At 38.6% G+C, this 24242-nt stretch overlaps 1 protein-coding gene across 2 annotated transcripts in view; it reads left to right on the top strand.

The window, feature by feature from the left end:
* CA13 (carbonic anhydrase 13) overlaps positions 1-22807 on the top strand; it is a 31104-nt gene extending 8297 nt beyond the window's left edge. For both annotated transcript variants that reach the window (XM_024731690.1, XM_024731682.1), the window contains exons 3-7: positions 2652-2770; positions 8940-9035; positions 10551-10613; positions 11146-11301; positions 20436-22807. In XM_024731690.1, coding sequence (XP_024587458.1) covers positions 2652-2770; positions 8940-9035; positions 10551-10613; positions 11146-11301; positions 20436-20555 — 554 coding nt within the window. In that variant the 3' untranslated portion in view covers positions 20556-22807. The remainder of the gene's footprint in view (positions 1-2651; positions 2771-8939; positions 9036-10550; positions 10614-11145; positions 11302-20435) is intronic.
* The last annotated feature ends 1435 nt before the right edge of the window (positions 22808-24242 follow it).

Genomic DNA, 24242 nt, shown 5'->3' with positions numbered 1-24242 from the left:
CTAAGTGTGATTTTGGAGAAATAATTACTAGTTTTCAAACATAAGATGGAAACAATATATATTTATTCATCTAGGTTGGAAAGTAAGATGAAGAATTTGACTCTTTAAAACACTAAATCATCCTCATTAAAAAATAATTTTTGTCATCATTATTCATGTTATATCATAGTTTAGCTGTTTAGTTGTTTTATTATAGACCATCTCAACGTTGGCGATTAACCTTGGTATTTTGACTCATTTTTTCCCACTCTGTGTTTCTTTGGTAGAGCACTGCTCCAGGAGAATGGTCTTCATGATTAGACATTTGATCATAGTCCCAGGTTGGATATTTTAGTTAAAACACTCCAAGTCCAGATATGTAAAGAGTAAGGCAATCTCTGTTGCTTAACTAAGCAGAGCTGTGCTAATCTGGCTTTAAACCCTGGATTCAGAGCAGGCTTTCCAGAGATCAACCAGTACTCTTGGATGTTTCCCTAATGTGTGTGTCTTTTGGTATCACTTTCTTTCTCCTGAGCCAGCTTGTTTGCATCTTCTCCCAAAGTCAATTCCACATTGATCACTCAAGCTCTCTAAGCTGCTTTTTATCTGTGAAGGAATGACTTCACGGTTCAGCTCAGGTCTTATTATGCAATAGCGAGGGAAAAAGAGACACTAGAGCTGTTGATTTCTTTTTGTTTGGAATGTCACTGCATCCATGCTATATGGAGCCAGGGAAATGAGCCTTTTAAATTAATTTATCTGTGAATCATCTTTGAAACTGTTTGTTTAAATACAAATCAAATATTTTATTCATTCATTCATCAAATATTTATTGTGCATCTCCTCTGTGATGGTTACTATGCTAGGTGATGGGATGGGTACAACAGAGACCCGAGCAGATGGTCTCTGCCCTCGTGAACATTGTTCCGTGGGAGAAGAAACAGTACAATTTTCTGTTTGTGACAGAGTAACAGAAGAGCAAGCCCTAGAGTCTGGTGTAAGTGGTTCTCCCTTCTCTTTTATTTTTCAGAGAGCTCTGAACATAGCTATCTTTATTTATTGTAAAGAAATCTGGATGCAAATGAATCTAAAGGAAGCCCCAACCATTCAACCTTACAAAAGATTTTATTATATACGCTCCCATTTTTTTTCCTTAGGCAGTTTCAGGAATTGTAGAAGTTAAAGAACATCCAGTCCAATCTCCTAATTAAACAAACAATCACAAATATAGACAAGAGAGCTGAAGCCCATAGAGGCTTAAATGAGTTTTGAAAGGTGGCATAGTTTAGTAGCCAAGCTGGGACTATTCCCACATCTGCTGATTCCAACTACTATACCAACTCTTAATTACTGATGTTCAACTTCAGCCGAGTCAAACCAAGTAAGGGAGAAATGAATTCAGTTGTACTGGTTAATACAGATGGCAGTCTGGATCATTCTTTCTCCTACAGTATAGCTCAAAGAGGAGTGTGCCTTAGTCAAATGTATTATCTTGTCTTTGTTGTTGTTGTTGTTTGTAGAAAACTGCATGCGATACCTCTTAACATCTTTTGCTTCTTATATCAGGTGCATCATTCTTGACAAATTTTGAGATATATATATATATATATCTTCTGAAGAGGAGGGTAATTTAAATCAAACTATTGTTAAAGGCTGCACCATACCAATAAAACACTTAATCCTGTTGGAATGTCAATGAGAGATTAGCAGTGCTTTTGATGTAATCAGCATGCGATGTTTCCACATCTTCACATATCCTTTAAAACATGCTCAATAAAGATTAATTGGGAGGAGACAGTTTAGGACTATGTTTTCTACTAAAAATCTTTTCTGTATACTTAATATATGATTCTATTGCCACGGTTTTAGAGATCATATGTGTTGAGGCAAAGTACTAAAATATACTCTGCCAAAGTGACAAAGATATGATGGATTATTTTAAAAGTGTTAATTTTGTCCTGTATTTCATGTTTCCCCAAGAAGATAGAATTCAAGTATAAAAGACATGCTTACTTTGCCAGTTTTTGTAGTAATCATAACAGCAATAAAATAGTAATAATAGCTAACGTGTCCAGCATGCTGACTTTCTGCCAGGCAGTGATAAGTACTTTGTGTTCAATTTTTCTTCTGTTTTTACAACAGCATCAGGAGGAGGTAACATTACTCTCTGGAGGTTATAGACAGGAGAGCTGAGGTTTCAAAGTTAAAGGATTTGTGCAAGATGACACAGTTAGTAAATAAGGTGTGAGCCCCAGGACTCCTAATGCTGAAGCCTGTTCTCTGACCATATTGCTAGGCTGCTCTACCGTGTTCAAGATGGAGCTCTTAGCACATCACATTTTTATTTAGAGAGGCTGACATTCTCCATTAAACAGAGCAATTCTTTACCTCTACAAACTCCCAGTTTCTGCTACTTTTAACCAGTGTGTCTGTTTTGATTTACAAGATATTCCATAAAAACCTGTATTGTGGACTCTTTAACCTTTTAAAATGTTTGTTTTTACTCCTCATATATTTAAAAGTTGTATTCCTGTCAGCCATCTGAATGACATTTATAAAAAATTCCTTGAAGGACATGGAGATGTTGAGTGATCCAGGGAGATGCTGTGGGTTGTGACAGGATGTGTAATTTTTTTTTTCTTGCTGACAATTTAAAATGTATTGATGTTTAGTTCTGCGTGGGGGTCCTCTCACCGGAAGCTACAGGTTACGACAGTTTCACCTTCACTGGGGGTCCACCGATGATCACGGCTCTGAACACGTGGTGGACGGCATGAGATATGCCGCAGAGGTGAGCCATCAGACTTGTGTTCATCATTCAGAGTTTTTCTATGTGATGGGATTTTGGGGACACAGAAGACAACTCTCCTTATGCCAGATTAGGTGTCTCAGTGGCTGAAATCGCTTTATTCTGTCAGCATGAGAGTTTATCAACATGAGAGCCACACGTTTGGCCCTTCTGAGTCAGAGATTAAGGTTTTTGTGCCATTTTAGAAATGAATAAACTGGAGACTTAGAGAGACTTAACTTATCCAGCTAGGAAGCAGTTGAGATGGCTTGAAACCCAGGTCTGTCCAATACCAATTACAAACTCTGTTGTATTTCCTGAAAAGCCAGTGAGAAGGGAGAGAAAGAAACATTTGGTTTAGGCCCAACTGTGTACACATTTGGTCCAGACACAAATATATACTAAGATCACGTAAAGTCCATATAATAGAGTTAATAGTAAGTGGCCAAGTTCCTCGTAGGGAAAAAAAGTAAAGTCACAAACTTTCCTAAGCTCTACATTACCTCTACAACCCCAGGTATTAAAATGGAGTCTCTGTTAATTATTCAGGTCATTGGTAAAGCAGAATAGGATGAAGTGTTCATTGACTTGTTTTTTTTCCATTGGGGAGTAAACTTCTTTTCCTTATAATCGTATTCATTAATAATATTCTACTTTTTCTAATCCTCTGCTTAAAGGACAAAGCATAATATACTTCAAGCTTTAAAACAGTTAAATATTGGGCTTCCCTGGTGGCGCAGTGGTTGAGAGTCCGCCTGCCGATGCAGGGGATATGGTGTGGAGCGGCTGGGCCCGTGAGCCATGGCCACTGAGCCTGTGCGTCCGGAGCCTGTGCTCCGCAATGGGAGAGGCCACAACAGTGACAGGCCCGCGTACCGCCAAAAAAAAAATACAGTTAAATATTGCTAACACCCAGCTTTACCATGAGATGAAAGTGAATTATTGTGTGATTCAACCAAAGCTACTTATGTGAAAATATATAATGTGGCTTGTGAGTCGCCTAGGCAAGACAGAACAAATGTTACCAGGCAAGTACAGTTTTTCTTCATTTTTCTTGTGATTACTGACCTGTGAAGTTGAGACACTCTTTTATAGCCCTGCTGTTCAGAGAGATTCAGCAAACAGACTTCTTTCCAGTTTTATTTTTCTGTTGACTTATACATCTGCTCTCTGAGACTATCAACCAAAACGTCCTTTTTGCCTACTAAAACACTTTTGCTTGAGGCCAAGTGCTTAGGGTATGGGACCTGCACTTTCCTTGGGGTGGAAGAATAAAATCTACAACCAAAGTGGACAAAAGATGCCAAGAATGTACAAAGCAGAACTCCTGAATCTGTACAGTGTCTCAGTTTATATCACCTACTGAATAGTTTTCATGTTTGCTTTCTAAAGTTTTGTGTTCTAAATTTGACATGTTCTAACTTTCAAAAGCTTTGTGCAGATTAAGAGCTGGCTTTGGATCACTGAACTGTAATTTTCCTAAGCCGCTTAGGAAAATTGGTCACATTGCTTTATGTTTACACCTTCTAACTTCATAAACTTCAAAGTATACTCTCAGAGAGGTTGACTCTGAGTTGGCAAGTGGTTTCCTGGAAAGGGCCCTCATATATCCTGAAATTAGTCAGAGGCTCAGAGTCCTTACTTGCAGAGCAAGGGCCATCTTTGTAGGTTTTCCTTCTTGAAGAAGATGAAGCTTTGACTGGAATTTCACACTGTTCTTTAATGTATGTTTAAGGCTATTTATTTCATTTGTTCATGCATGCATGCATTCATTCATTCTTTTAAGAGTTCATTGAGATCCTAGCATGTCCCCCATCTTGGCCCATCTTACTCGTGCTCATCCTGAAGGGAGTGCTGGGAAGGAGGAGGGATGGGTCAGGAAACACTTCCTCATGGAAAAGGCTTTACCCAAACCTGAAGCAGGAGCAGGAGTGAGCCAGGCAAAGGGGAGAGCGCCTGCATAGACTCATGTGTGAGTACTGGGGCTGGGGAAGAGTATAACATCTTCTCACATATTTGAAGAACAGAATGGCCAGTGTGATTAGAGCATGAAGTAAAAAGGGGAGAGTTGTCAGGGGTAAAGTTGGGAGGCTAGAGGCATCTCATCTTACTAAGGTAAGTCACGTGAGTATTGCAAACTTTATTCTTAGTGCAACAAGAAGCCACTGATTGGCTTTGAATCAGGAAGTGATCATATACATTTAAAAATATCATTCAAACTATAGTTTGAGAATAAATTGGGTTGAAGCAGGAGTGGATAAAGGGAACCAGTCAGGAGGCTTTCGGGAATGTTCCAGGTAATAGGACATAGTGCAGCTGGAGAGCTGGCTGGCTGGAAGTGCCACTTTAGTGGGGTGATTGGTGATTACTTGGGGTTGAGGGTGAGGGAGGGAAGGAGTCAGTGTTTCTGGCTTGAGATAGGAATGTAACTGGAAGAAGAGGAAGTCTGGGTCAGACCTCAGGGTTGATGGGTGTTCAAGGTTGACAATAAACAAATAAATAAATTGGATGTGGTAAGTTCTTTGATAGGAACAATGCCACATGATCTGGTAGAGTAACTGGGTGCTTAAGAAAGGCCTCTTTGAGATGATCAGTGGATTGAGACTGAATGACCAGAAGAAGCCACTCTGAGGAAATCTAGGGAGATCTTTCTGGTAAGTGGGAACAGTGGGTCCAGGTGCTCTCAGGAAGAAATGAGGTTGGCATGTTCTAGAAGACAAAGACATTGGCTTCCAGGATTGGAGTTAATGAGAGAGGAGATATTATTAGCCATGTTCCAGAGAGGCCTGCAGGGGCCATACCAAGTTGGGCTTTGGGGGGCTTGGTGAGCAGTTTGGAGTTTATCTTCATGTAGCAGGACAAAGACAATGGAAGGTTTCGAGCAGGGCAATGGCATGTTCTGCTTTATATTTTATAAAGTATAGCTAGCTGCTCCGTGGCTAAGAGTTTGGGCAAATATTGAAGAAGCAGGGAGACAAACTAGAAGGCTATGAACATGTTCACGTGAGCAATGATGGTGATTTGTACTATGGGGTGGTGGAGATGAAGAGAGCTAGACGAATCCGTATGTTTGGGGGGTAAAATCCATGGGATTTGCCAAGGAGAAGGATGTCAAGATTGAAGGAAGGAAAAAGAGGAATCTAGAAGCACTCTTAAGATTTTGGCTTGAGCAACCATGAGAATGGTTGTGCTATTTACTGAGATGGGAAAGTCCAGGGAGGAGCAGGCTGCAGACAGGAATGAACTGTCTGTTTGGACATGTTAAGTTGGAGAGACAACTATAGATATTCTAGTCTCGTGTTCAAATAGGCTACTGGATACAAACCTGGAGTTTAAAGAAGAGGTCAGGGTGGGAGATGGAGGTATTTGGGAGTCATTTGCATTGGGTTTCAGGTTCAAAAGGATTCCTTTGTGCTTGGCTATCATAAGTGATTCCTAGGGGTTGTTTAGTTTTTCCAGCTACTTTTGTACCTAACTTCAGGACTATCATCAAGTTGTGTCCTCTTAAAAAATAAAAATATGGGGCTTCCCTGGTGGTGCAGTGGTTGAGAGTCCGCCTGCCGATGCGGGGGACACGGGTTCGTGCCCCGGTCCGGGAAGATCCCACATGCTGCGGAGCGGCTGGGCCCATGAGCCATGGCCGCTGAGCCTGTGCATCTGGAGCCTGTGCTCCGCAACGTGAAAGGCCACAACAGTGAGAGGCCCGCGTACCACAAAACAACAACAACAACAACAAAACACCCACCCACATTTAAAGCTGTAACCTATAAAAATTTAATTTGGAGCCTAATCTAATGATTACAGATATTAAAGTAATCTAATTCATGAAAGACTTTATCCCGAGAGTCACCTATCTACAAAAAGTAGGCTAATAGTTCACTGCATATTTGGAAATTTATCTGATTACAATTTATGCCAAATACATAATGAGTGTATTAAATATGTAGTTGATAGTAAAATTACAATTTCAACATCAATGAGCACATTTTATGAAGCAATAGTATGCAATTTAAAAATACTAAAGTTGAAAAATACTATTCTTTAGAAATTGCTTTCCAGTAGGGAAGAATCTTATTTCCCTTTTTTTTTTTTTTTTTGCGGTACGCGGGCCTCTCACAGCCGTGGCCTCTCCTGTTGCGGAGTAGAGGCTCCGGACACGCAGGCTCAGTCAGTGGCCATGGCTCCCGGGCCCAGCCGCTCCGCGGCATGTGGGATCTTCCCGGACCGGGGCACGAACCCGTGTCCCCTGCATCGGCAGGCGGATTCCCAACCACTGCGCCACCAGGGAAGCCCTTATTTCCATTTTTACAGTGGCTACTATAACTTCCTGTCATTCAGTTCAAATCACTGTGGCTGTCACTGTTAGAAAATGTGAGTTTGTTGTTTGTTTGAGTTTTAGTTCAAATACAAATGCTAATAAAGCTGATATCAGTGGCTCTGAAGATACTGCTGCCAGTTAAGCAAAGTGTGTGGCAGAGAGAAGGACTTGTTTTTTTAAAAAAAACAAAACATTTTTCTTGCTTTAGTCTCCTATAATATTTCAAACAATTGTTTTTAACCAGTGGAAGGATATACAGATAGATTCATGTCTCTTTAGTTACACATTCATTTTCTAATCCGTTGGAGTTGTGAACATAAAGAGGGCATTTCACATATTTCTATCTCTTTGGTGTCATCTCTTACAAAGTGAATTACGTTGGCAAGGAGCCACTTAAAACAACTTCAGCATACTTTCCTACCTCTCCCTTACAGTGGAACATCCTCTGTCTCATGTGAACCACATGAATTTTGTTTCGTCATCCAATGTTTTCAGGCTTTGTGCCTCTCCCAGCTATCTGACATCAACATAGAACATGGCACCAGAAGAATCCGCTTCTGTATTTTCCATCTAGATATGCCACAGTCTTCCTTGATTGTTCGTGAATGGTGCACTACTTTATAGTTTTATAGTTCCCAGTTTATGGTAACTCTTATTTATCTAGAAAGCCTCCCATATTAGTTGCCTGTGAGATGTGAAGTTATATTTAAAGGAAGGGGTAAAAATATTCATTTGAATATACTAAATTCTCTCTGTAACAGCCAGAAAGGTGATTTGTGCATGAAACCCTTCATAAGTAAGTGTTTCCTCCCCAAGGTGCCAAAAGAACTCATTTGAAAGAGATCTTATCTGAAGTCCATCCTTCATGGAGGGTCCTTGGACGACATGGCCGAGTCATGATCTTGGCCAAGTCATTTGGATGCCTGCATTGCCCTCTGGATTCTATCTCAGTTTGTCCTTCCCTTAACCAGGAATGAAGACCCTCTAAGAGTGGGAGTTTGTCATTCTACAACCCTTCACGCTTGTTTGTGAGTTTGGGATACTGCATTGTTTACTATTGTAGGACATTTAGGACACCTTTGGAAGTTGTGAAGTGGGTGAAGCCTGTTTTCTAGAGTTCCAGGTTCTCCAACTCCTTGTCTCTTCCTTCTTTTTTCCCCCCTCATCAGTAGCACCAGCTGCCTCTCATTTTCTTCCTCAGATGCCCCTGTTTACAAGACCCTGAAGCCTCTTTTTCCCTCTTAAAACTTGCTCTCAACAGAGGATCTGAACATATTCTTAGAAGTTAGAAAATGTGTAAATACCGCTAAAAATAATTACCCCTAAGGAGAATTTGCATTTTCAAGCCATAAAAAGTCTTAAACTGCAGTGATGAACATTTGACTGGCAGTTTCAGGAACAACTGGCGCTGTTCTCAGCAGCAGGGTTGTCCCCAAATACCTACTGTGTGGAGGTTGACTTCTCCACTTGCCTATGACCCTGCACTCGTGCGTTGGACTCAGCCACCAGCCGGGGTCTAATTGAAGGTTGCACAGTTGCAGTCCCATCTGTGGACATGGGGGAGCCCTGAGTCACTTGGGAGCAATGGTTGGAGATTGTTAGGGCTAGAGAGGCTTGACAGGATGCTGCAGAGCCTTCTAGTGATGTGGACTTCAGCACAGTCCACCACAGACCAAAGTGACATGGTCCTTCACCTGTGTACTTTAGTTTTTAGACAAAAGTAAAGAGGAGGATTCGGACATTATACATGTAAGTGCACAACACCAGAAGATCTATATAAATGTTTTATTTGTATTTATGTTTTTAAGGGTGTTTAAAAAAACATTTGAATTATGTTGTGTTCCTCCCTCTCAGCTCCACGTTGTTCACTGGAATTCAGACAAATACCCCAGCTTTGTTGAGGCAGCTCATGAGCCAGATGGACTAGCTGTCTTGGGCGTATTTCTACAGGTGAGAATCACTAATTTCATTTTGAATAACTAGTCAGCCATGTTGGATAAAGAGTTTCAATCATGGGGTAGACGGTCTACCATTTTTTAATAGTAAAGTAGTTCTAGGTTTAATGTTTTCCCTTTGAAGTGAATTTTAAAGTTTTGTATATTACTTTATGGTTCATCTAAGGGCCCAGAACTACCCTAGGAACATTGTCTTATGAAACGTCTCATTGTCCATTGATCATTTTTTTGTGAATAGCAAACGCAGATGCAGCAACAATAGTAGCAGAAGTAACAACTGAGATCTTGAGAAGAAAATCTTTATAATAGGCTCTTCCTGACTGCTCAATATTTGGAGATACAGGATAGGGTAAAATTCAAGTTCCTGATTCTTTTTTTGTTTTGGCGGTACGAAGGCCTCTCACTGTTGTGGCCTCTCCCGTTGCGGAGCACAGGCTCCGGATGCACAAGCTCAGCGGCCATGGCTCATGGGCCCAGCCACTCTGCGGCATGTGGGATCTTCCCGGACTGGGGCACAAACCCGTGTCCCCTGCATCGGCAGGTGGACTCTCAACCACTGCCCCACCAGGGAAGCCCAAGTTCTTGATTCTTGAAGCACTAGTTTGACCACAATAGTATTTTGTCCCAAACACACAGACCATTTTAAAAGATTCTGTTGTATTTTCCTTTGTCTGATATCCACAGGAGGTATCACTGTCATAATACCTGTGGGTGGGCTGTGCTGCTCAACTCCCACTGCGACCACATTCCTTAGGGTGTGCACTTTCGATATGCCCCTGACTCTGCGTGATGTTGATGTTGTAAGTCGTTGCACTGGGACAGGGGGAAGCATGGGGCAGAGCAGAGACTGGCATGCATAGCAGCAGCTCCTTTTTTTGGTCCCCAACTCTGGTGGTGGCAGTGAGATCCAAGTGGGGCAAGGCATTATACTTGAATCCCAAGGACTTAAAACCCTCAGAGAGATTCAGGACACCCCAAATAAATGAAAAGAAGTACATATATTTTTCTGAAGGATTCTCCTCATGGTGATATATTCCCTTGATTCAGGACCTCAAGTCATTTTAAGCTGAAAGTGGGAGATGTTTTCCTCTAATGTTTTGATTGTCACCAATTGTTGGTTTGGATCTAGGGTCTGAAAGTCACATCTGGTTTAATAGTGCAGGTGTTATGTAACAGTTTCCTAAGCAAAGTTTCTCTCGAGAGAATCTGTACCCTGCACATTCATAAAGCTGACAAATAAGAAGCTGTTACTGCTAGTTTTGGAATCGAAGTTATAGTTCAGCCAAGGAGCCCTGTAATATTATCTTGTTGTTTCGATTTTTCTGGCGTGATAAGGCTGGCAGGTGAAAGAGAGCCTCACTATAGAACAATCACTGTTTGTTTGTTCTGGGCTGGCTTAGGTTTTTTTTTTTTTTTTTTTTAAAAAGAATTTAAAAATAGTGACTGAAATGGAGTGATGCAGACCTGATGTGCTACAGTAACCATTTCTTCTGAAATGTTGTGTTTTCAGATTGGTGAGCATAATCCCCAACTTCAAAAGATTACCGATATTTTGGATTCCATTAAAGAAAAGGTAAAATTAATTGCTATTTACTAATGACTAATATATTCCTTGGTTTCTCCTGAATTCTCTTATCTTCCTTTAAAAATTTAGACTTTGACATAGCATATGCTGCCGGCTTGGAAGCAGGTTTGGAACATACTTGACCAATAGAACAGAAGTAGTTTATTACCACTTATCTCTTGAAAATTATGAAGAGGTCTTAAGTTATCTAAAACAATCACTAATGCATCTATTTTTGCATAATTAGTTTCTTTTGTTGGAGTTTTGCAGAGTAAGCCTTTAGTGGCAACACATTTTAAAGACCACTTACATTAAAAAATCAATCTTGAGCTTCTTAAATAAATCTAGGTGATGCGCTACTTCATCTTAAATTTTTAGATTAAGGCAGATTCTTTTTTTTTAAGATATGAAAAGCAGATACTAAATAATTCCATGAATTACAGAATTCCAGTGAAATAATATTTCAATGGATGTATGTTTTTTTGAGGTCTGTGTAAAGCTTTCCCATTGTAATTTGTGGGAATTCTCTTTTCTTCCTCAGGGTAAACAAACTCGATTCACAAATTTTGACCCATTATCTCTGCTTCCTCCACGCTGGGATTATTGGACATATCCTGGTTCGCTTACAGTCCCACCTCTTCTAGAGAGCGTCACATGGATCATTTTAAAACAACCTATAAACATCAGCTCTCAACAGGTATATCGTTTTTTCCACATTGATCCTGATTCACTAGAGGAAACTGGGCTTAATCTTGTGTGTGTGTGTGTGTGTGTGTGTGTGTGTGTGTGTTTTTCAAACCCTGCCCTCATTTCTGCTGTTGTGAAGCCTGAAATTAAGGCTTTACCTTTCTCTTCATTAGTCAGATGGGTGGTTGGACCAGATGAGATTTATGTCCCTTTCTTATTTGACCTTCTATGATTAGATGATTTCTTTCCCATTTCCTAGAAATGCAATGTGCAAACAGGCACGGGTGGAAGTGAAGTGCCACTTTAAGGGCTATACTTGTTTGTTTTTATTTTCTTTTGTGTGGTCTGAGATATTAACAGTCTGGGATACAAATGGGAAAATCAGGAGAGAAGCTTATCTCAAAAGGTGATAGTCTCCTTTTTGACCTCAGTCCCTGGACCTGCCTCCCCTACAGATCTCACATTTAGAAAGGGAATTGTGAGAACAGCCTTGGGCATAGCACCCTAAGAAATGTGTGTACTTGTTAAATTTAAGAAGTCCATCTGATCTTTTGGCTTTTATTGACAAAACTGTTGTGAAGCTGCCTGAGGGGCTTTAAGCATTTGCTAAGAGGCTGTGGGTGGCTGCCTGTACTCTTCTTGTGAGGACATTTCCTCACTGGTTCTTCTGATAAATGCTTATAGAGCCCCCATAGTCAGTCAGTCAGTCAGTCTCGGAATGTCTTTGATGCCCAGAGACTCTGGCCAGAGCTGTGAACCCACCCTGTGACTGACAAATCTGCCGGGTTGATACTTTGTGCTCTGGGATGCTGTACCTAACGGGTTTTGTTTTGTTTTCCGTTTCAAATTATATGCTGCGAAATCTTAGTAAGAACATAGCCTAGTAATTTTTTCATCTAATAAAGTACTCCTGTCCTGGGCTGGCCCACCTCCCTAGTGGTTTATATCTTTCGTCCAATCAAAGACTAGAGCTGTTTCACCTTTACGAAGGTCATATCAGGTAACTCTTCCCCTTGGGGTGTTGAACACATCCAACTTCTGTCGACCTTGTCTTTAGAATGAAAGCCAAATAATAATCTGGGGCATACGTATTAAAACATTTTATAAAAGTCTGGGTAGAAATCCAGAGCTTGACTGACACGGAAATTCCTGTGAATTTTTTCCATCATAAATAAGGTGAGTTGCATCATGAGAAAAATGACCTGTCACAGATTCAGTGGCTTTATTAATGGGGTTCATTTTCCTCCCCTTCATGTGCTAAACTGTTTACTTTTACATTCTTTTATTAAATTTGAATAGGTTAATAGTAAGAGTTAATACATTATAACATCAAGTTAGTAATATTAAGGGAATAGTGTTTTCCCCCATATTTCAAGAATTTCTTTATTCCTTAAAGCCAGTTGGAAAATAATTTTTTTCAATCCACCTGTGATTTGGAAAACAATATATATCAAAATATATATTTAGTTACTTAAAATACATAAAGTTAACCGAATCAAAAATAACTCCCTGCAAGTTTAGGAATGACTGACTGCCTAGCTGTGAATTCACTACTGTATCTTATTTGAAGCTCAATTCATTAATGTTAATTATTAATGTGGTTTTTATGCAGTTAGAGTTTATAAAATAATAGCTGTATTTTAGAGCTTTAGTGTGAGTGGTAATTCACTTTGAGGCATTCACTTAAATCTACTGAAGCAGGAACACTTTCAGACATTTTATTTTTAACCAGATTGAAATGATTATCTGAGTAATAATCCCAATTATTATGATGATTATAATATCTTAATAATCCAAATTATCATGATGATTATAATATCGTAATAATCCAAATTATTATGGTGATTTTAAGATTTAAAGAATGAAGCAAAAGATATTTTAAGAGTCAAATCCCATTTGAACCATGAGAAGAACATCAGAAAATGCCCAGTTGAGAGACATTCTCAATATACCTGATCAGTAGTCCTCAAAACTGTCAAGGTCATCAAAAACAAGGTAAGTCTGAGAAATTGTCATAATCACGAAATGCTCAAGGAGACAAGACAACTAAATATGATGCCATTTCCTGATAGGATCCTGGAACAGAAAAAGATTTTAGGTAAAAACAAAGGAAATCTGAATAAAGGATGGACTTCAGTTAATGATAACATAATAATATTGGTTCACGAATTGTGAAAAATATACCACACTAATGCAAGATGTTAATAATGGGAAACTTTTGTGTGCGTCCTTAAAAGTGAATGAAAAAAAAATAAAACGGGAAACTGAGTGTGGGGTATCTGAGAACTAATTATTCTATCTTTGCAAGAATTCTGTAAATCCAAAACTGTTCTAAAATAGAAAGCATATTTTAAAAATCCAAAGCATGAAAGGGTTGATAAGATTATTTAGTTGCTTAACTCTTTTATATAAAGTAAAATGAAAATGTCTTTTGTGTATACCATTGATTTAAGGATTACTTTTCAAAGGATAATTTTTAATCTCAATATTAGCAGCTCTTTATTTTAGAAACCACTGGAAAATAGTATTTTTATTTATTTTTCAATTCTACCATATAATGTCACTATCTGTGAAGATTAAATCCTCTTTTTAGTAAGTTGGTGCCAATTTTTTTCTAGGTTTTTTTCCTGCTGCTATTTCTTGCCAAGTCATTGTTTGACCTAAGGGGCAAATCAGATGGTTTTCATTTTCTTTTTCTTGATCCAAGTCCATTTTTCTCCCCAAAGAAAAAGAGTCATTTACGGGAATGCTTGATTTAACTGCCAGGCCAGTAAACAGATACACTGTTTTTTGCTACTTCTGATAACAGATCTGTCATTCTTTGGAAGGCTGACTTCTCTTGCCAAGTCTCTTTGGTTTATGCCAGATTATCTATAGTGGCTTACTGACCTGCTGAAATTTGATGTGCAGAATACTTGGCTTTAATTCTGTACTCCTTTTTAAAGAATTTTTTTTGTTTTGTTTATTACGATATTTGCATACAATAAAATTCATGCATTTTAGTGTGCAGCTGATGATTTTGGTTATTGTAACAACCACTACAATCAAGACATAGAATGGATCCCTTGGCTGAAAAAGTTTCCTTGTGCCCCTCTGTACTCCATCTTCTTCCTCGTCCATGGCCCCAGGCAACCACTGAGATGCTGTCACTAGAATGTTATCATTTTAAAATTTTATTTAAATGAAATCATATAGTACATAAACACTCCTGCTCCTCCTTCAGGTTTGGAGTTAAAGGCCTTTTCCAAGAGGGAGCATTCAAAACACTGTGACAGAGTATTTTCTCTCAGTCTGTGGTTTGCCTTTTTTTTTTTACTATATGTTTTTTTGTTTTTTTTTTGCGGTACGCGGGCCTCTCACTGTTGTGGCCTCTCCCGTTGCGGAGCACAGGCTCAGGACGCGCAGGCTTAGCGGCCATGGCTCACGGGCCCAGCCGCTCCGTGGCATGTGGGATCTTCCCGGACGGGGGCACGAACCCATGTCCCCCGCATCGGCAGGAGGGCTCTCAACCACTGCGCCACCAGGGAAGCCCTTCACTATATCTTTTGAAGAGCAAAAGTTAAAAAGTTCTTAATCTAGATGAAGGTCATTTTATCAATTTATCTTTTATCATTTGTGCTTTTGGTTTCTTGATAAGAAATCTTTGCCTAACTATATACCACAAAATACTTTTTCCTACTTTAAGTAATAGTTTTAGCTTTTACAGTTAAGTGTTCTGTTATTTATGAGTTAATTTTTATGTGTGTTGTGTCCCATTTTCCTTCCTTCTGATATTCTTTTTTTTACTTGAAGTACAGTTGACTTACAATATTATATCAGTTTCAGGTATACAACATAGTGATTTATTATTTTTATTGTTTATACTCTACATAAAGTTATCACAGAATATTGGCTATATTCCCTTGTGCTGTACATTACATCCTTATAACTTCTTTATTTTATAACTGGTAGTTTGTACCTCTAATCCCCTTCCCCTATATTGCCCTTCCCCAAGCCATCTCCCTTCCAGTAACCACTATTTTGTTCTTTTATCTTGAGTCTGTTTCTGTTTTGTTATAATTGTTCATTTGTTTTATTTTGTAGATTACACACATAAGTGAAAACATATGGTATTTGTCTTTCTCTGACTTATTTTACTAAGCTAATACCCTCCAGGTCTATTCATGTTGTTGCAAATGGCAAAATTTCATTCTTTTTTTCTGGCCAAGTAATATTCCATCACACACACACACACACACACACACACACACACACACACACACCCCACATATTTTTTATCCATTCATCTGTTGATGACACTTAGGTTGCTTTCATATATGATATTCTAATTATGCAAACATTTGACCTTTTAATAACATCTAACAGGTTCCTTCCAAGGCTCCATTAGTTTGAAATCTTTTAAAAAATCTCTGTTCTTCACTGTGGATAATTTCTATTGATCTATATTCAAGTTCATTTGCTCTTTCTCTGTCATGTCAGTTTGTCTGTTAATTTTATCCAGTGAATTTTTGTTTTAGAAATTATATTTTTTAGATCTAAAATTTATACTTGATTCTTTTTTATTATTTCTATTTCTCTGCTGAGACTTCCCATTACTCTGTTGAAATTTCTCATGCACTAAAAAGTATGCTTTGTTTAACTTCATATAACACACAGGTAGTTGAAGTAGCCACTTTAGAATCCTTGTAATTTCCAAATTTGGGTAATCTTGAGTCTCACTTTGTTGATTTTTCTTTATTTAAGAATGTATTCCACTTTCTTGAGTCTTTGTATATTGAGTAATTTTCTATTGCATTCTAGATATTATGAACATTAAGTTGTGGAGATTCTGGATCTGTTATTTTTCTCTGATGAGTACTGTTTCCTTTGTGTTGGCAGGTAATTTTCTTGGCTGGGCTTGAGTTGCAGATTTTCCTTCTTGTGCAGTAGCTTCAGTCTCAGTACATGTGTAGTTCTTGGGTATGAGTTTGGGGGTCCCCTCTGTTGCTCTTTCCTTGCAAGACAGGTATGCCCCATAGCAGCTCTATGTACCTTGCAGCCTCCACCCTGTCCAAGTGAAAAACTGGAGAGACAGGAACTCACTTGAGGGCTCCCATATCTCCAAGTGAGCATGAACTCCCCATCTGAATCCCTCTACTTCTGTTCACTCTTCAGTACCTGCAGCTAGTTGTTTTTTTGTATAGTGTCTGGGTTTCACAGTTGTCTTTTTCTACAGGAAGATTGTCTGCAGAGTCTTAGTCCAGTATATCTGGGATCAAAACTCTAATGTCCTTTTTTAATAGTAAAATTTTTTATTTTGTAATTAATGATAATTAACAATCTAGGAAAATTTCCCTAACTTCTGCATCTTCAGACTATGTGTGAATTGAGGAAAGAATTCATTCACTTGAATATTAATTTTGACTTACTATAGAAAACTATCTAATTATCTTTGAAATTAAAGTTTTAAATTTTAGAAGACAGTATAAGTCAATTCTAGAATTGTTTAATAATTGCCAATTTTTGCAAGGCGTGATGCACGAGGTATAAACAAGTGTTAAAATGGCCCTTGTCCTCCTGTAGTTTATAATCTAACAGAGGGGATAAAATAAATGCATAAAAAACTGTAACACAGTGGCTTTGCTTGGTACTGTAAGAGAATATAAGGTGTAAGGCAATTTCAGAAGGGGAGAGACTAGTTTTCAGTGGAGAAATCAGGAAGAGACTTCATGAAAGAGCTTACATTTGGGTTGCTTCAAAAAGTGGGGACAGGTTGGGAGTATAAAGGAAAGGGGTATTTCAAGAAAGAATAGCATAAATAAAGGCAAAAAAGAGAAGTGCAAAAAATATGTGGGCAACTTTGTACCTGTGGTTGTCAAAATTGAGAGTATGCAAGAATCACCTGATGAAGCTTACCAAAATGTGGATCCTTGGGCCTTGTTAGAAACTCTGATTCAGAAGTCTGAGGGGGCGGTCCAGGAATCTCAAGTTTTAAGAATCACCTCAAAATCTTTTCATTCAGATGCTCTTGGACCCCCCCCCTTCACAAAACCGACCTAGAGTGGGACTTGTGTGTGGAATAATAGGAAATAATCTAGAAGCATTTGTTGGAATTGGGTGGTCAAGAGGCTTGGGAGCCATGCTAACAATTTTGTTTTGGAGCCTTAATGGGGTTTGAAATGTTATATATTTTAGAGATATATTTTGAAATGTTTGCACCTGAAATGATATGATATTTGGAATGTGCTTGAAAATAATACAGTTTGGGCAGGATTTGGAGATGGAGAGAGAGAATGGGTGAGAGTGTGGATGAAACAGAATTGGCCATGTGTTGATGACTGTTGAAGCTGGGTGATGGTTTATTATGTTACTCTATCTATCCTTCTGTATATCTGCCAGTTTCCATAATAAGAAGCAAATAAGAAGAGATTAGGGGAAAATGGAAAAAAAAAAGAAAGAAAAAAAGAAAAACACTTACAGATACAGTGTAGTGCTGTGGTTAGTGCATGGCTTATTTGCCAGATGACTTATTTATTGAAATTTCCTAACTCTCCCTCGAGTTCCTCATGTTTAAAATGGGTATAATGGTATATTATTGATAGGCTTGTTTGGAGGATTAAATGTGATACGTAATGGAAAACACTTAGCATAGTACGTGGCCCACCATGTTCTATAAGAGAGAGCTAATTTGTATTGTTAGTCAACTTTGGCAGGCAGTGGAGAGCTAGTAAAGACATTTGAGCACTAGAGTGACTAATCAAAGCTGTTTACAAAACATTAGAAAAGGGTATTTCTGCTTACTGGGGTCACTACAGAAGAAATTTAAACTTTCAGTAGTAGAGCCAAAGAAAACAGCAAAACAGCCTTCACCCTGAGCTGGGGAGATTCTTGCCAGGAGCTGTTTAGATACTGAGTCAGCCTTAGTGACAGAGGGACAGATTTTCTGCCTAAAGGAAGCCAGAGGCCTGGTGAGGGTATGACACTGATAGGAGCCAATCTAAACAGAGCCTAGCAGATCAGGGTCTACCTAGCTGGCCTAAGGGACCAGGAGGACGATCCAGGACCAGAAAGGGAAGGGGTTTGATGAGACATCAGGACAGGTTCAGAGACTCTTACCAAAATGAGCAGGCTGGTCAGAGAAAGATCTAGAGTAAGTTCTAGTTCTAGATGGATGAGGCTAAGGTGTTGCAGAGGTAGGGAGCCATGATCAATTTGCAGAGGAGTCAAAGGGGGATAGGGGGATAAATAAAGCCAAGATCTTCAGAGGAATAGACAGTTTCCCTGGGAGGCTAGTTGTGTTCGGTGAGGCTGGCAAATCAGTGCCCTGATTCAGGACTTGGGATTCCAGCACAGTCACCTGGAGTGGCCACTCCAGATAGACCTGGATCATCATGATCTGCAGAAGGCTGGACATCTTCTCTGTGGCTGTGGAGGTTAGATTTCATTAGCCTCTGCTACTTGACTTTACCAGAGAATTATATATGTCCCGTCTGGCTTTAGCCATAATCATCTGGTATAATGAAACATGAGTAATAACAAGTTGTAAATATTTGTCTTATTCTTCTCATATCTATACTCTTTGAAAAGACACCTCAAAATATGACTTGTGGAAATACACAGCTGCTTGTATATGATACCTGAACATATCTCCATAGAGTGCGGTTATAAACTATTGCCTATTTATTATGAAGGACCTGCATCACCTCTGTCTCCCATCCTGGCTAGTACTGTTAAGAGAAATATTTTAGGCTTCAGGTAAATGATGATGATGGAAACCTAATATATGTGTCCTAGTCTGAATTTCCTTGACTCTTTGATTAGGTGACTAACGAAACTTAGAGAATGAAGGTTCTCATTCTCAACAATTTAATACTTTGTACTCACTCAAAACAGCAAAACAGACACCAAAAACTTACTTGTGTGGCAATATGATTTTAGTGAACGTTTTTGAGACAGTAAAATTATTCAGGTAATTTACCCAGTCTTCATTTTACTACTATAGACCTGTGCTTAGTCTTTAAAAGTAATATTAAATCACAAAGGAATTGCTAAATAATTTATAAAACAAGCTTATAATAGAAAACTTTTCAGCAATTAAAAATAGTGACATAGATATATCTATTGACGTGTGAAGGATATATATTAAGTGATAAAATAAGGTTTCAAAAGAGTAAGTATAGTTGAGCTTATTTTGCAATAAAACATGTCAAGCGTGTGTACTGGTGCATGTGCATATAGTGCTTGTACATAAGGAAACATCTAGAAGGATATACTCCATAATGTTAACAGTGGTTATATTTTGTGATGTGATTTCTCGTAATTTCTATTTTCTTCTTGACACTTTGTGTACTATATGAAGTTTGTAAGATAATTAAGCATTGTGTGTGTGTGTGTGTGTGTGTGTGTGTGTGTGTGTGAGATAAGAAAAAGTAAGCCCTTGTGTTGAGAAATATACCTATATTGCTTAAATTGTATTGAAATATTATAAGTGGTTGAAGACTCCTAGTCTTTTCCCAGAGTTAGTTGCTGACAAGGCACACATATGGTGAGAGAAAAATCACTGTTTAAGGAAAACAGTGCATAAAAGATGAAAATTCTGTAGGATGAGTACCACATGGTTCCCTTGAAAATTTGGGCCATGTTATATTGGAGTGCTCGTGAGTATTCAGTGTAATTCCAAGAGCTGGATGACACCTATTGAGGTAATCTAATCCAATGCTTCACTTTATAGATGAGGAAACAAGAGACAATAAATGATTTTCCCAAGGTCACACAGCTCACTAGTGGCAGAAACAGGACTGGGACCCAGCTTGGAAAACCCTTTCCACTGTCCCATTATGCCTTTGCAGGTGACATTCTCTGATTTCTAGATATGTACTCTTTAAACCACATTTTAAATGTTGTTTCCTCTTATTACTTTGATCTTCAAATGAAGAAAGCTTATATACTTAATTTTTGAACCCATAGGTATTTGTATTGTGATAAGAATCTAGCAGAAGGGTTGCTTTATGATGTATGACCCATACCTTAGAAAATTTTCATTGAAGTACATTTAGTTCCCAGTAGAAGAAAGCTTATAAGTTTCTTAACTTTCTGTGCAGGGCAATTCATTAACATTGGCGTGACTTTCTATGCTAAAACAAACTCTTCCCTTTTTTTCAACAGCTGGCCACATTCCGCACCCTCTTGTGTACAGGGGAAGGCAAAGCAGCGGCTTTTTTGTTGAGCAATCACCGTCCACCACAGCCTCTGAAGGGCCGAAAAGTGAGAGCTTCTTTCCATTAAAAGTTGTCACCAACAGACCACCCCAAACGTGTCTGTGGAGAGAAAACAAAACAAAACAAAACAAACACAAAAACCCCTACTAACAGTTCTTTCCTAGAATTCTAATTTATGGGGTGCCATTTTGCTGTCAGTTTCAGCACAAAGAAAATCAGATCTTTTTAATCAAACTAACTTAAGTCATCTGTCTCAGATTTGCAGTTTATAAGTAGTATATACTTGGGTATATAAGCAGTAAACTCTGGTGTGTTTTAAAACACACGGAATACATCTACTTCAACCTGCGTGACAACGTGGTGGGCGTTGCAAACCTCAGAATGTATTAAAAATCTTCCCTTGCCGTAAAGACTGATCAGTCACATCTCTCAGTGGTGTTTGGTGAAAAACTTAAATGCATTCCCAGAATGATAGGATTGTGGTACCTTTTCCTAAACAAGGGATTCCGCTTAATATCTTGTTATCATTCCAATTCATAAAAGTAGATACTATTTCCTTTTAAAGTGAATTTTCATTTGGATCGTGTTGCTGATTCTCACTGCAGGATACCTCTAATAAAATGATCAAGAGGAGAGTTATTGGGGTGGGGGTGGGATATAGCGAATTAAAGCATCTATTCCATAGCTCAAAAAGAGTCAATACAATTTTGGTGAGGAATTCCCCAGGATATAAATGGCTATTTAAACTTTAATGACTTATGCCATACATCTCATTCACTTGGTGGTGTTAATGATAAACTGGCTAATAATTGATCAGACAAAGTGGTTGTCAATTTATAGCATTAGCATGGTTTGAAACAGGTTACAAGGTACCAGTGCAGGCAGAGCTGCCCATGGGCATGGGGCACAGGTTGGCTAATTTTGTCCCGTGTTTTGGCAACAGAGCAGGGAGCAGTCCTGTGAAGGTCATTGTTTTGTCAATTGATGGGGAAACATTACTTGAGTCTCATAGATATAATCAGTCACAAACCCTTCAACCCATTTCCATGGCAACACCCTTCTCCCCTTACACACATGTCCCTCCATCTCTTAATTTTGTAAGTTGGCTCTTGATATTCACTTTAACCTATTATCTCTTGTATATTTTTGTTTGATTTTGGTGAAGGAGGATGGGGGAGGTCCCTCTGCTCTTTCTGGTACAAATACAGTGACACTAAGCATTAACTTAATAATCACGTTTAAGGCTTGAACACGTGCTACACTTCTGTCATCTTCTGGGAAAAGTTTAACTGAGTTCCCTTAATTTTGATGATTTATTAAGACACCTCTCTTCCCCTGAATGTAGATTTTAATAATTGGAAGTATTCTGTGATAGTCTTCTTCTTTTTTTTTTTTTTTTTGACTGCACCACATGGCTTGTGCGATCTTAGTTCCCCGACCAGGGATCGAACCCAGCCCATAGCAGTGAAAGCACCGAGTCTGAACCACTGGACCACCATGGAATTCCCTGTGATAGTTCTTGATAGGATCACTGATTATCAGTAAATTGTGTAATAATGATAGATATGATTGCATTAAGATGAGTTCCTGAAGATGAAAGCTCCTTTGTTTTTTGTTTCCCCTTCACAGTATCTAGCTTGAGGCCTTGCAGGAGATTGACAAGTAGCAAATATTTAATTAATTGAATATTTAATAAACTTTATTTTGTATCTTTGGTAATTATCTTGCTGCTTGCAATCAAATGCACTGTAAGTTCATGTAACAAGTAAAGTACAAGTTATCCCTTGAAAATTGTTTTTTCTTAAAGGAATACTTGTTAAATCTACCTGTGTAACCAGAAGTTCTCACTGGTTTTAAAAATACCAGTGTTGAATGAATTTCTTTAGTTTGGAAAGACATGTTGTGAAGTATCCTAGTCAGAGAAAGAAGTCCGTTTTCTCAGAGAAAGTAAATAGCATGTAGGATGGGGATTCTAATTACTGTGTATGAGCATTACCACTTCATAATTTAAGCTTTCTGCTACAGTATTCCATCAGTTCTATGCTACAAATTGGACTTTAGTAGACAAATCATCTACACAGCACTGATTTCCTTGAAGATTGTCTGATAATTTATCTCTTAGAGGCAAAAAGGTCTAAGTGTTATCTAAAGTCTAAGTTGTTATCTTTTGAAAAGATTAAAGAGTTGTAAATACTAGCATGGATAATATTGTTTCCCACCTGTATTGGATTTGTATTTGTTAAGCATTTTGTATTTTAACTTAAATTGGATTCAACCACAATAAAGATTACAAGACAAACTTTGAACTTGTATATGCAAGATACAGAATGAGATTACATTTTTACACTTTTTATTTAGAAAACAATTTCAAACTCACAGAGAAATTGCAAACACAATTTTTTCCGCTGAATTATTTGAGAGTAAGTTGCCAACCTGTTAATGCATCATCCCACAAACTTCAGTGTATATTTTCACAAGTTAGGACATTATCCTACAGAGCCATAGTACAGCTAAAACAACCATGAGGTTAACCTTGCTTTATTATCACTGACTATGCCATTCGAGGGTAACTCGTTCACTTAGCTGTGTTTCCTTTGGTCGGGCACTGGTCCTCAGTCTTTCTTTGCTGTTTATGATTTTGACACTTTTGAAGATGATAGGTTAGTTATTTTACAGAATGTCCCTCAATTTGGGTTTGTTCGAGATTTCCTTGTGATTAGATCCAGATTCTGCATTGTTGGCAGGAAGATCACAAAAACAATGCTGGGTCCTATCAGGCAAATTGATTTGTCCTTTAATGGAGTATATTCACTTCAGCACTTGATTAAGATGGTGTCTGCTAGGCTTCTCCACTGCAAAGTTACTCTTTTTTTCCTTTGTAATTAACAAATATTTGTGTGGGGATGTGCTTTGAGACTATGTAAATATCCTGTTTCTGATTAAACCTCCAATTTATTCATGTTTCCACTATGGATTTAAGGGATCCCTGTTTTATTCAGTGGGCTGTAAGACTGTTATCACTATTACCATCTATTCTCACATGCATATTTTTCTTAATTGGCCAGGAGGAGCATCTCCAAGCTGGCTTCTGTGCCCTTTTGACATTTCGTCCCCATGTTCTTACTTTCTGACAGCAGTGTGATGTTCCTGTCTCAGCTTATTCTGCACCTTCCCCTGCCCTGGAATCTAACATTTCTCCAAGGAGCCCTGGTTTCTTCTAGTGGAAAATAGTATTGAAAAAACTAACATCTGGGTGCTAGATGGGTGCATGGCTATTGGAGCACTGCTACTCCTAGATCCTCTCAGTGAACAGAGGTCAGGAATGCACACACAAACACACACACACAATGTGTACTCACATGTACAACATCTATATTTCTGCATCTATATTTAAAAAAATCACAATTTCACACTCATATCTCTAATTTCAATCCAATACTACAGGGTTCATTCTAGTTCTCCATTTCCATATTTCTAATCCCCTTCTCCAACAGTGAGAAACCTGGCTCTCATTATCCTCAATACATTTACTTCTTTGGCCACTTCTTCTGTGTGTAACCAGTATCCCATCACCACTTGCGACCTCTCACCCCCACAGGCATGGATGCCCTTTTCTCTCAGCTTGGATTGTGATGTCCTGCACTGGGCTGCCTTGTCCCCTGAGAGGAGGTGGGGCAAGGAGGGGAAAGCGAAAAGCAAGGTTACATTTTGAAATACTCGCTGGACTGTTCACAGGGAGGTTCCTTATTTCTAA

This window comes from Neophocaena asiaeorientalis, unplaced genomic scaffold (assembly GCF_003031525.2).
Source record: "Neophocaena asiaeorientalis asiaeorientalis breed wild unplaced genomic scaffold, Neophocaena_asiaeorientalis_V1.1 scaffold371, whole genome shotgun sequence".
Classification (NCBI taxonomy): domain Eukaryota; kingdom Metazoa; phylum Chordata; class Mammalia; order Artiodactyla; family Phocoenidae; genus Neophocaena; species Neophocaena asiaeorientalis.
Note: the sequence above shows the minus strand (reverse complement) of the source record. Positions and strands in the feature narration are given on the sequence as shown.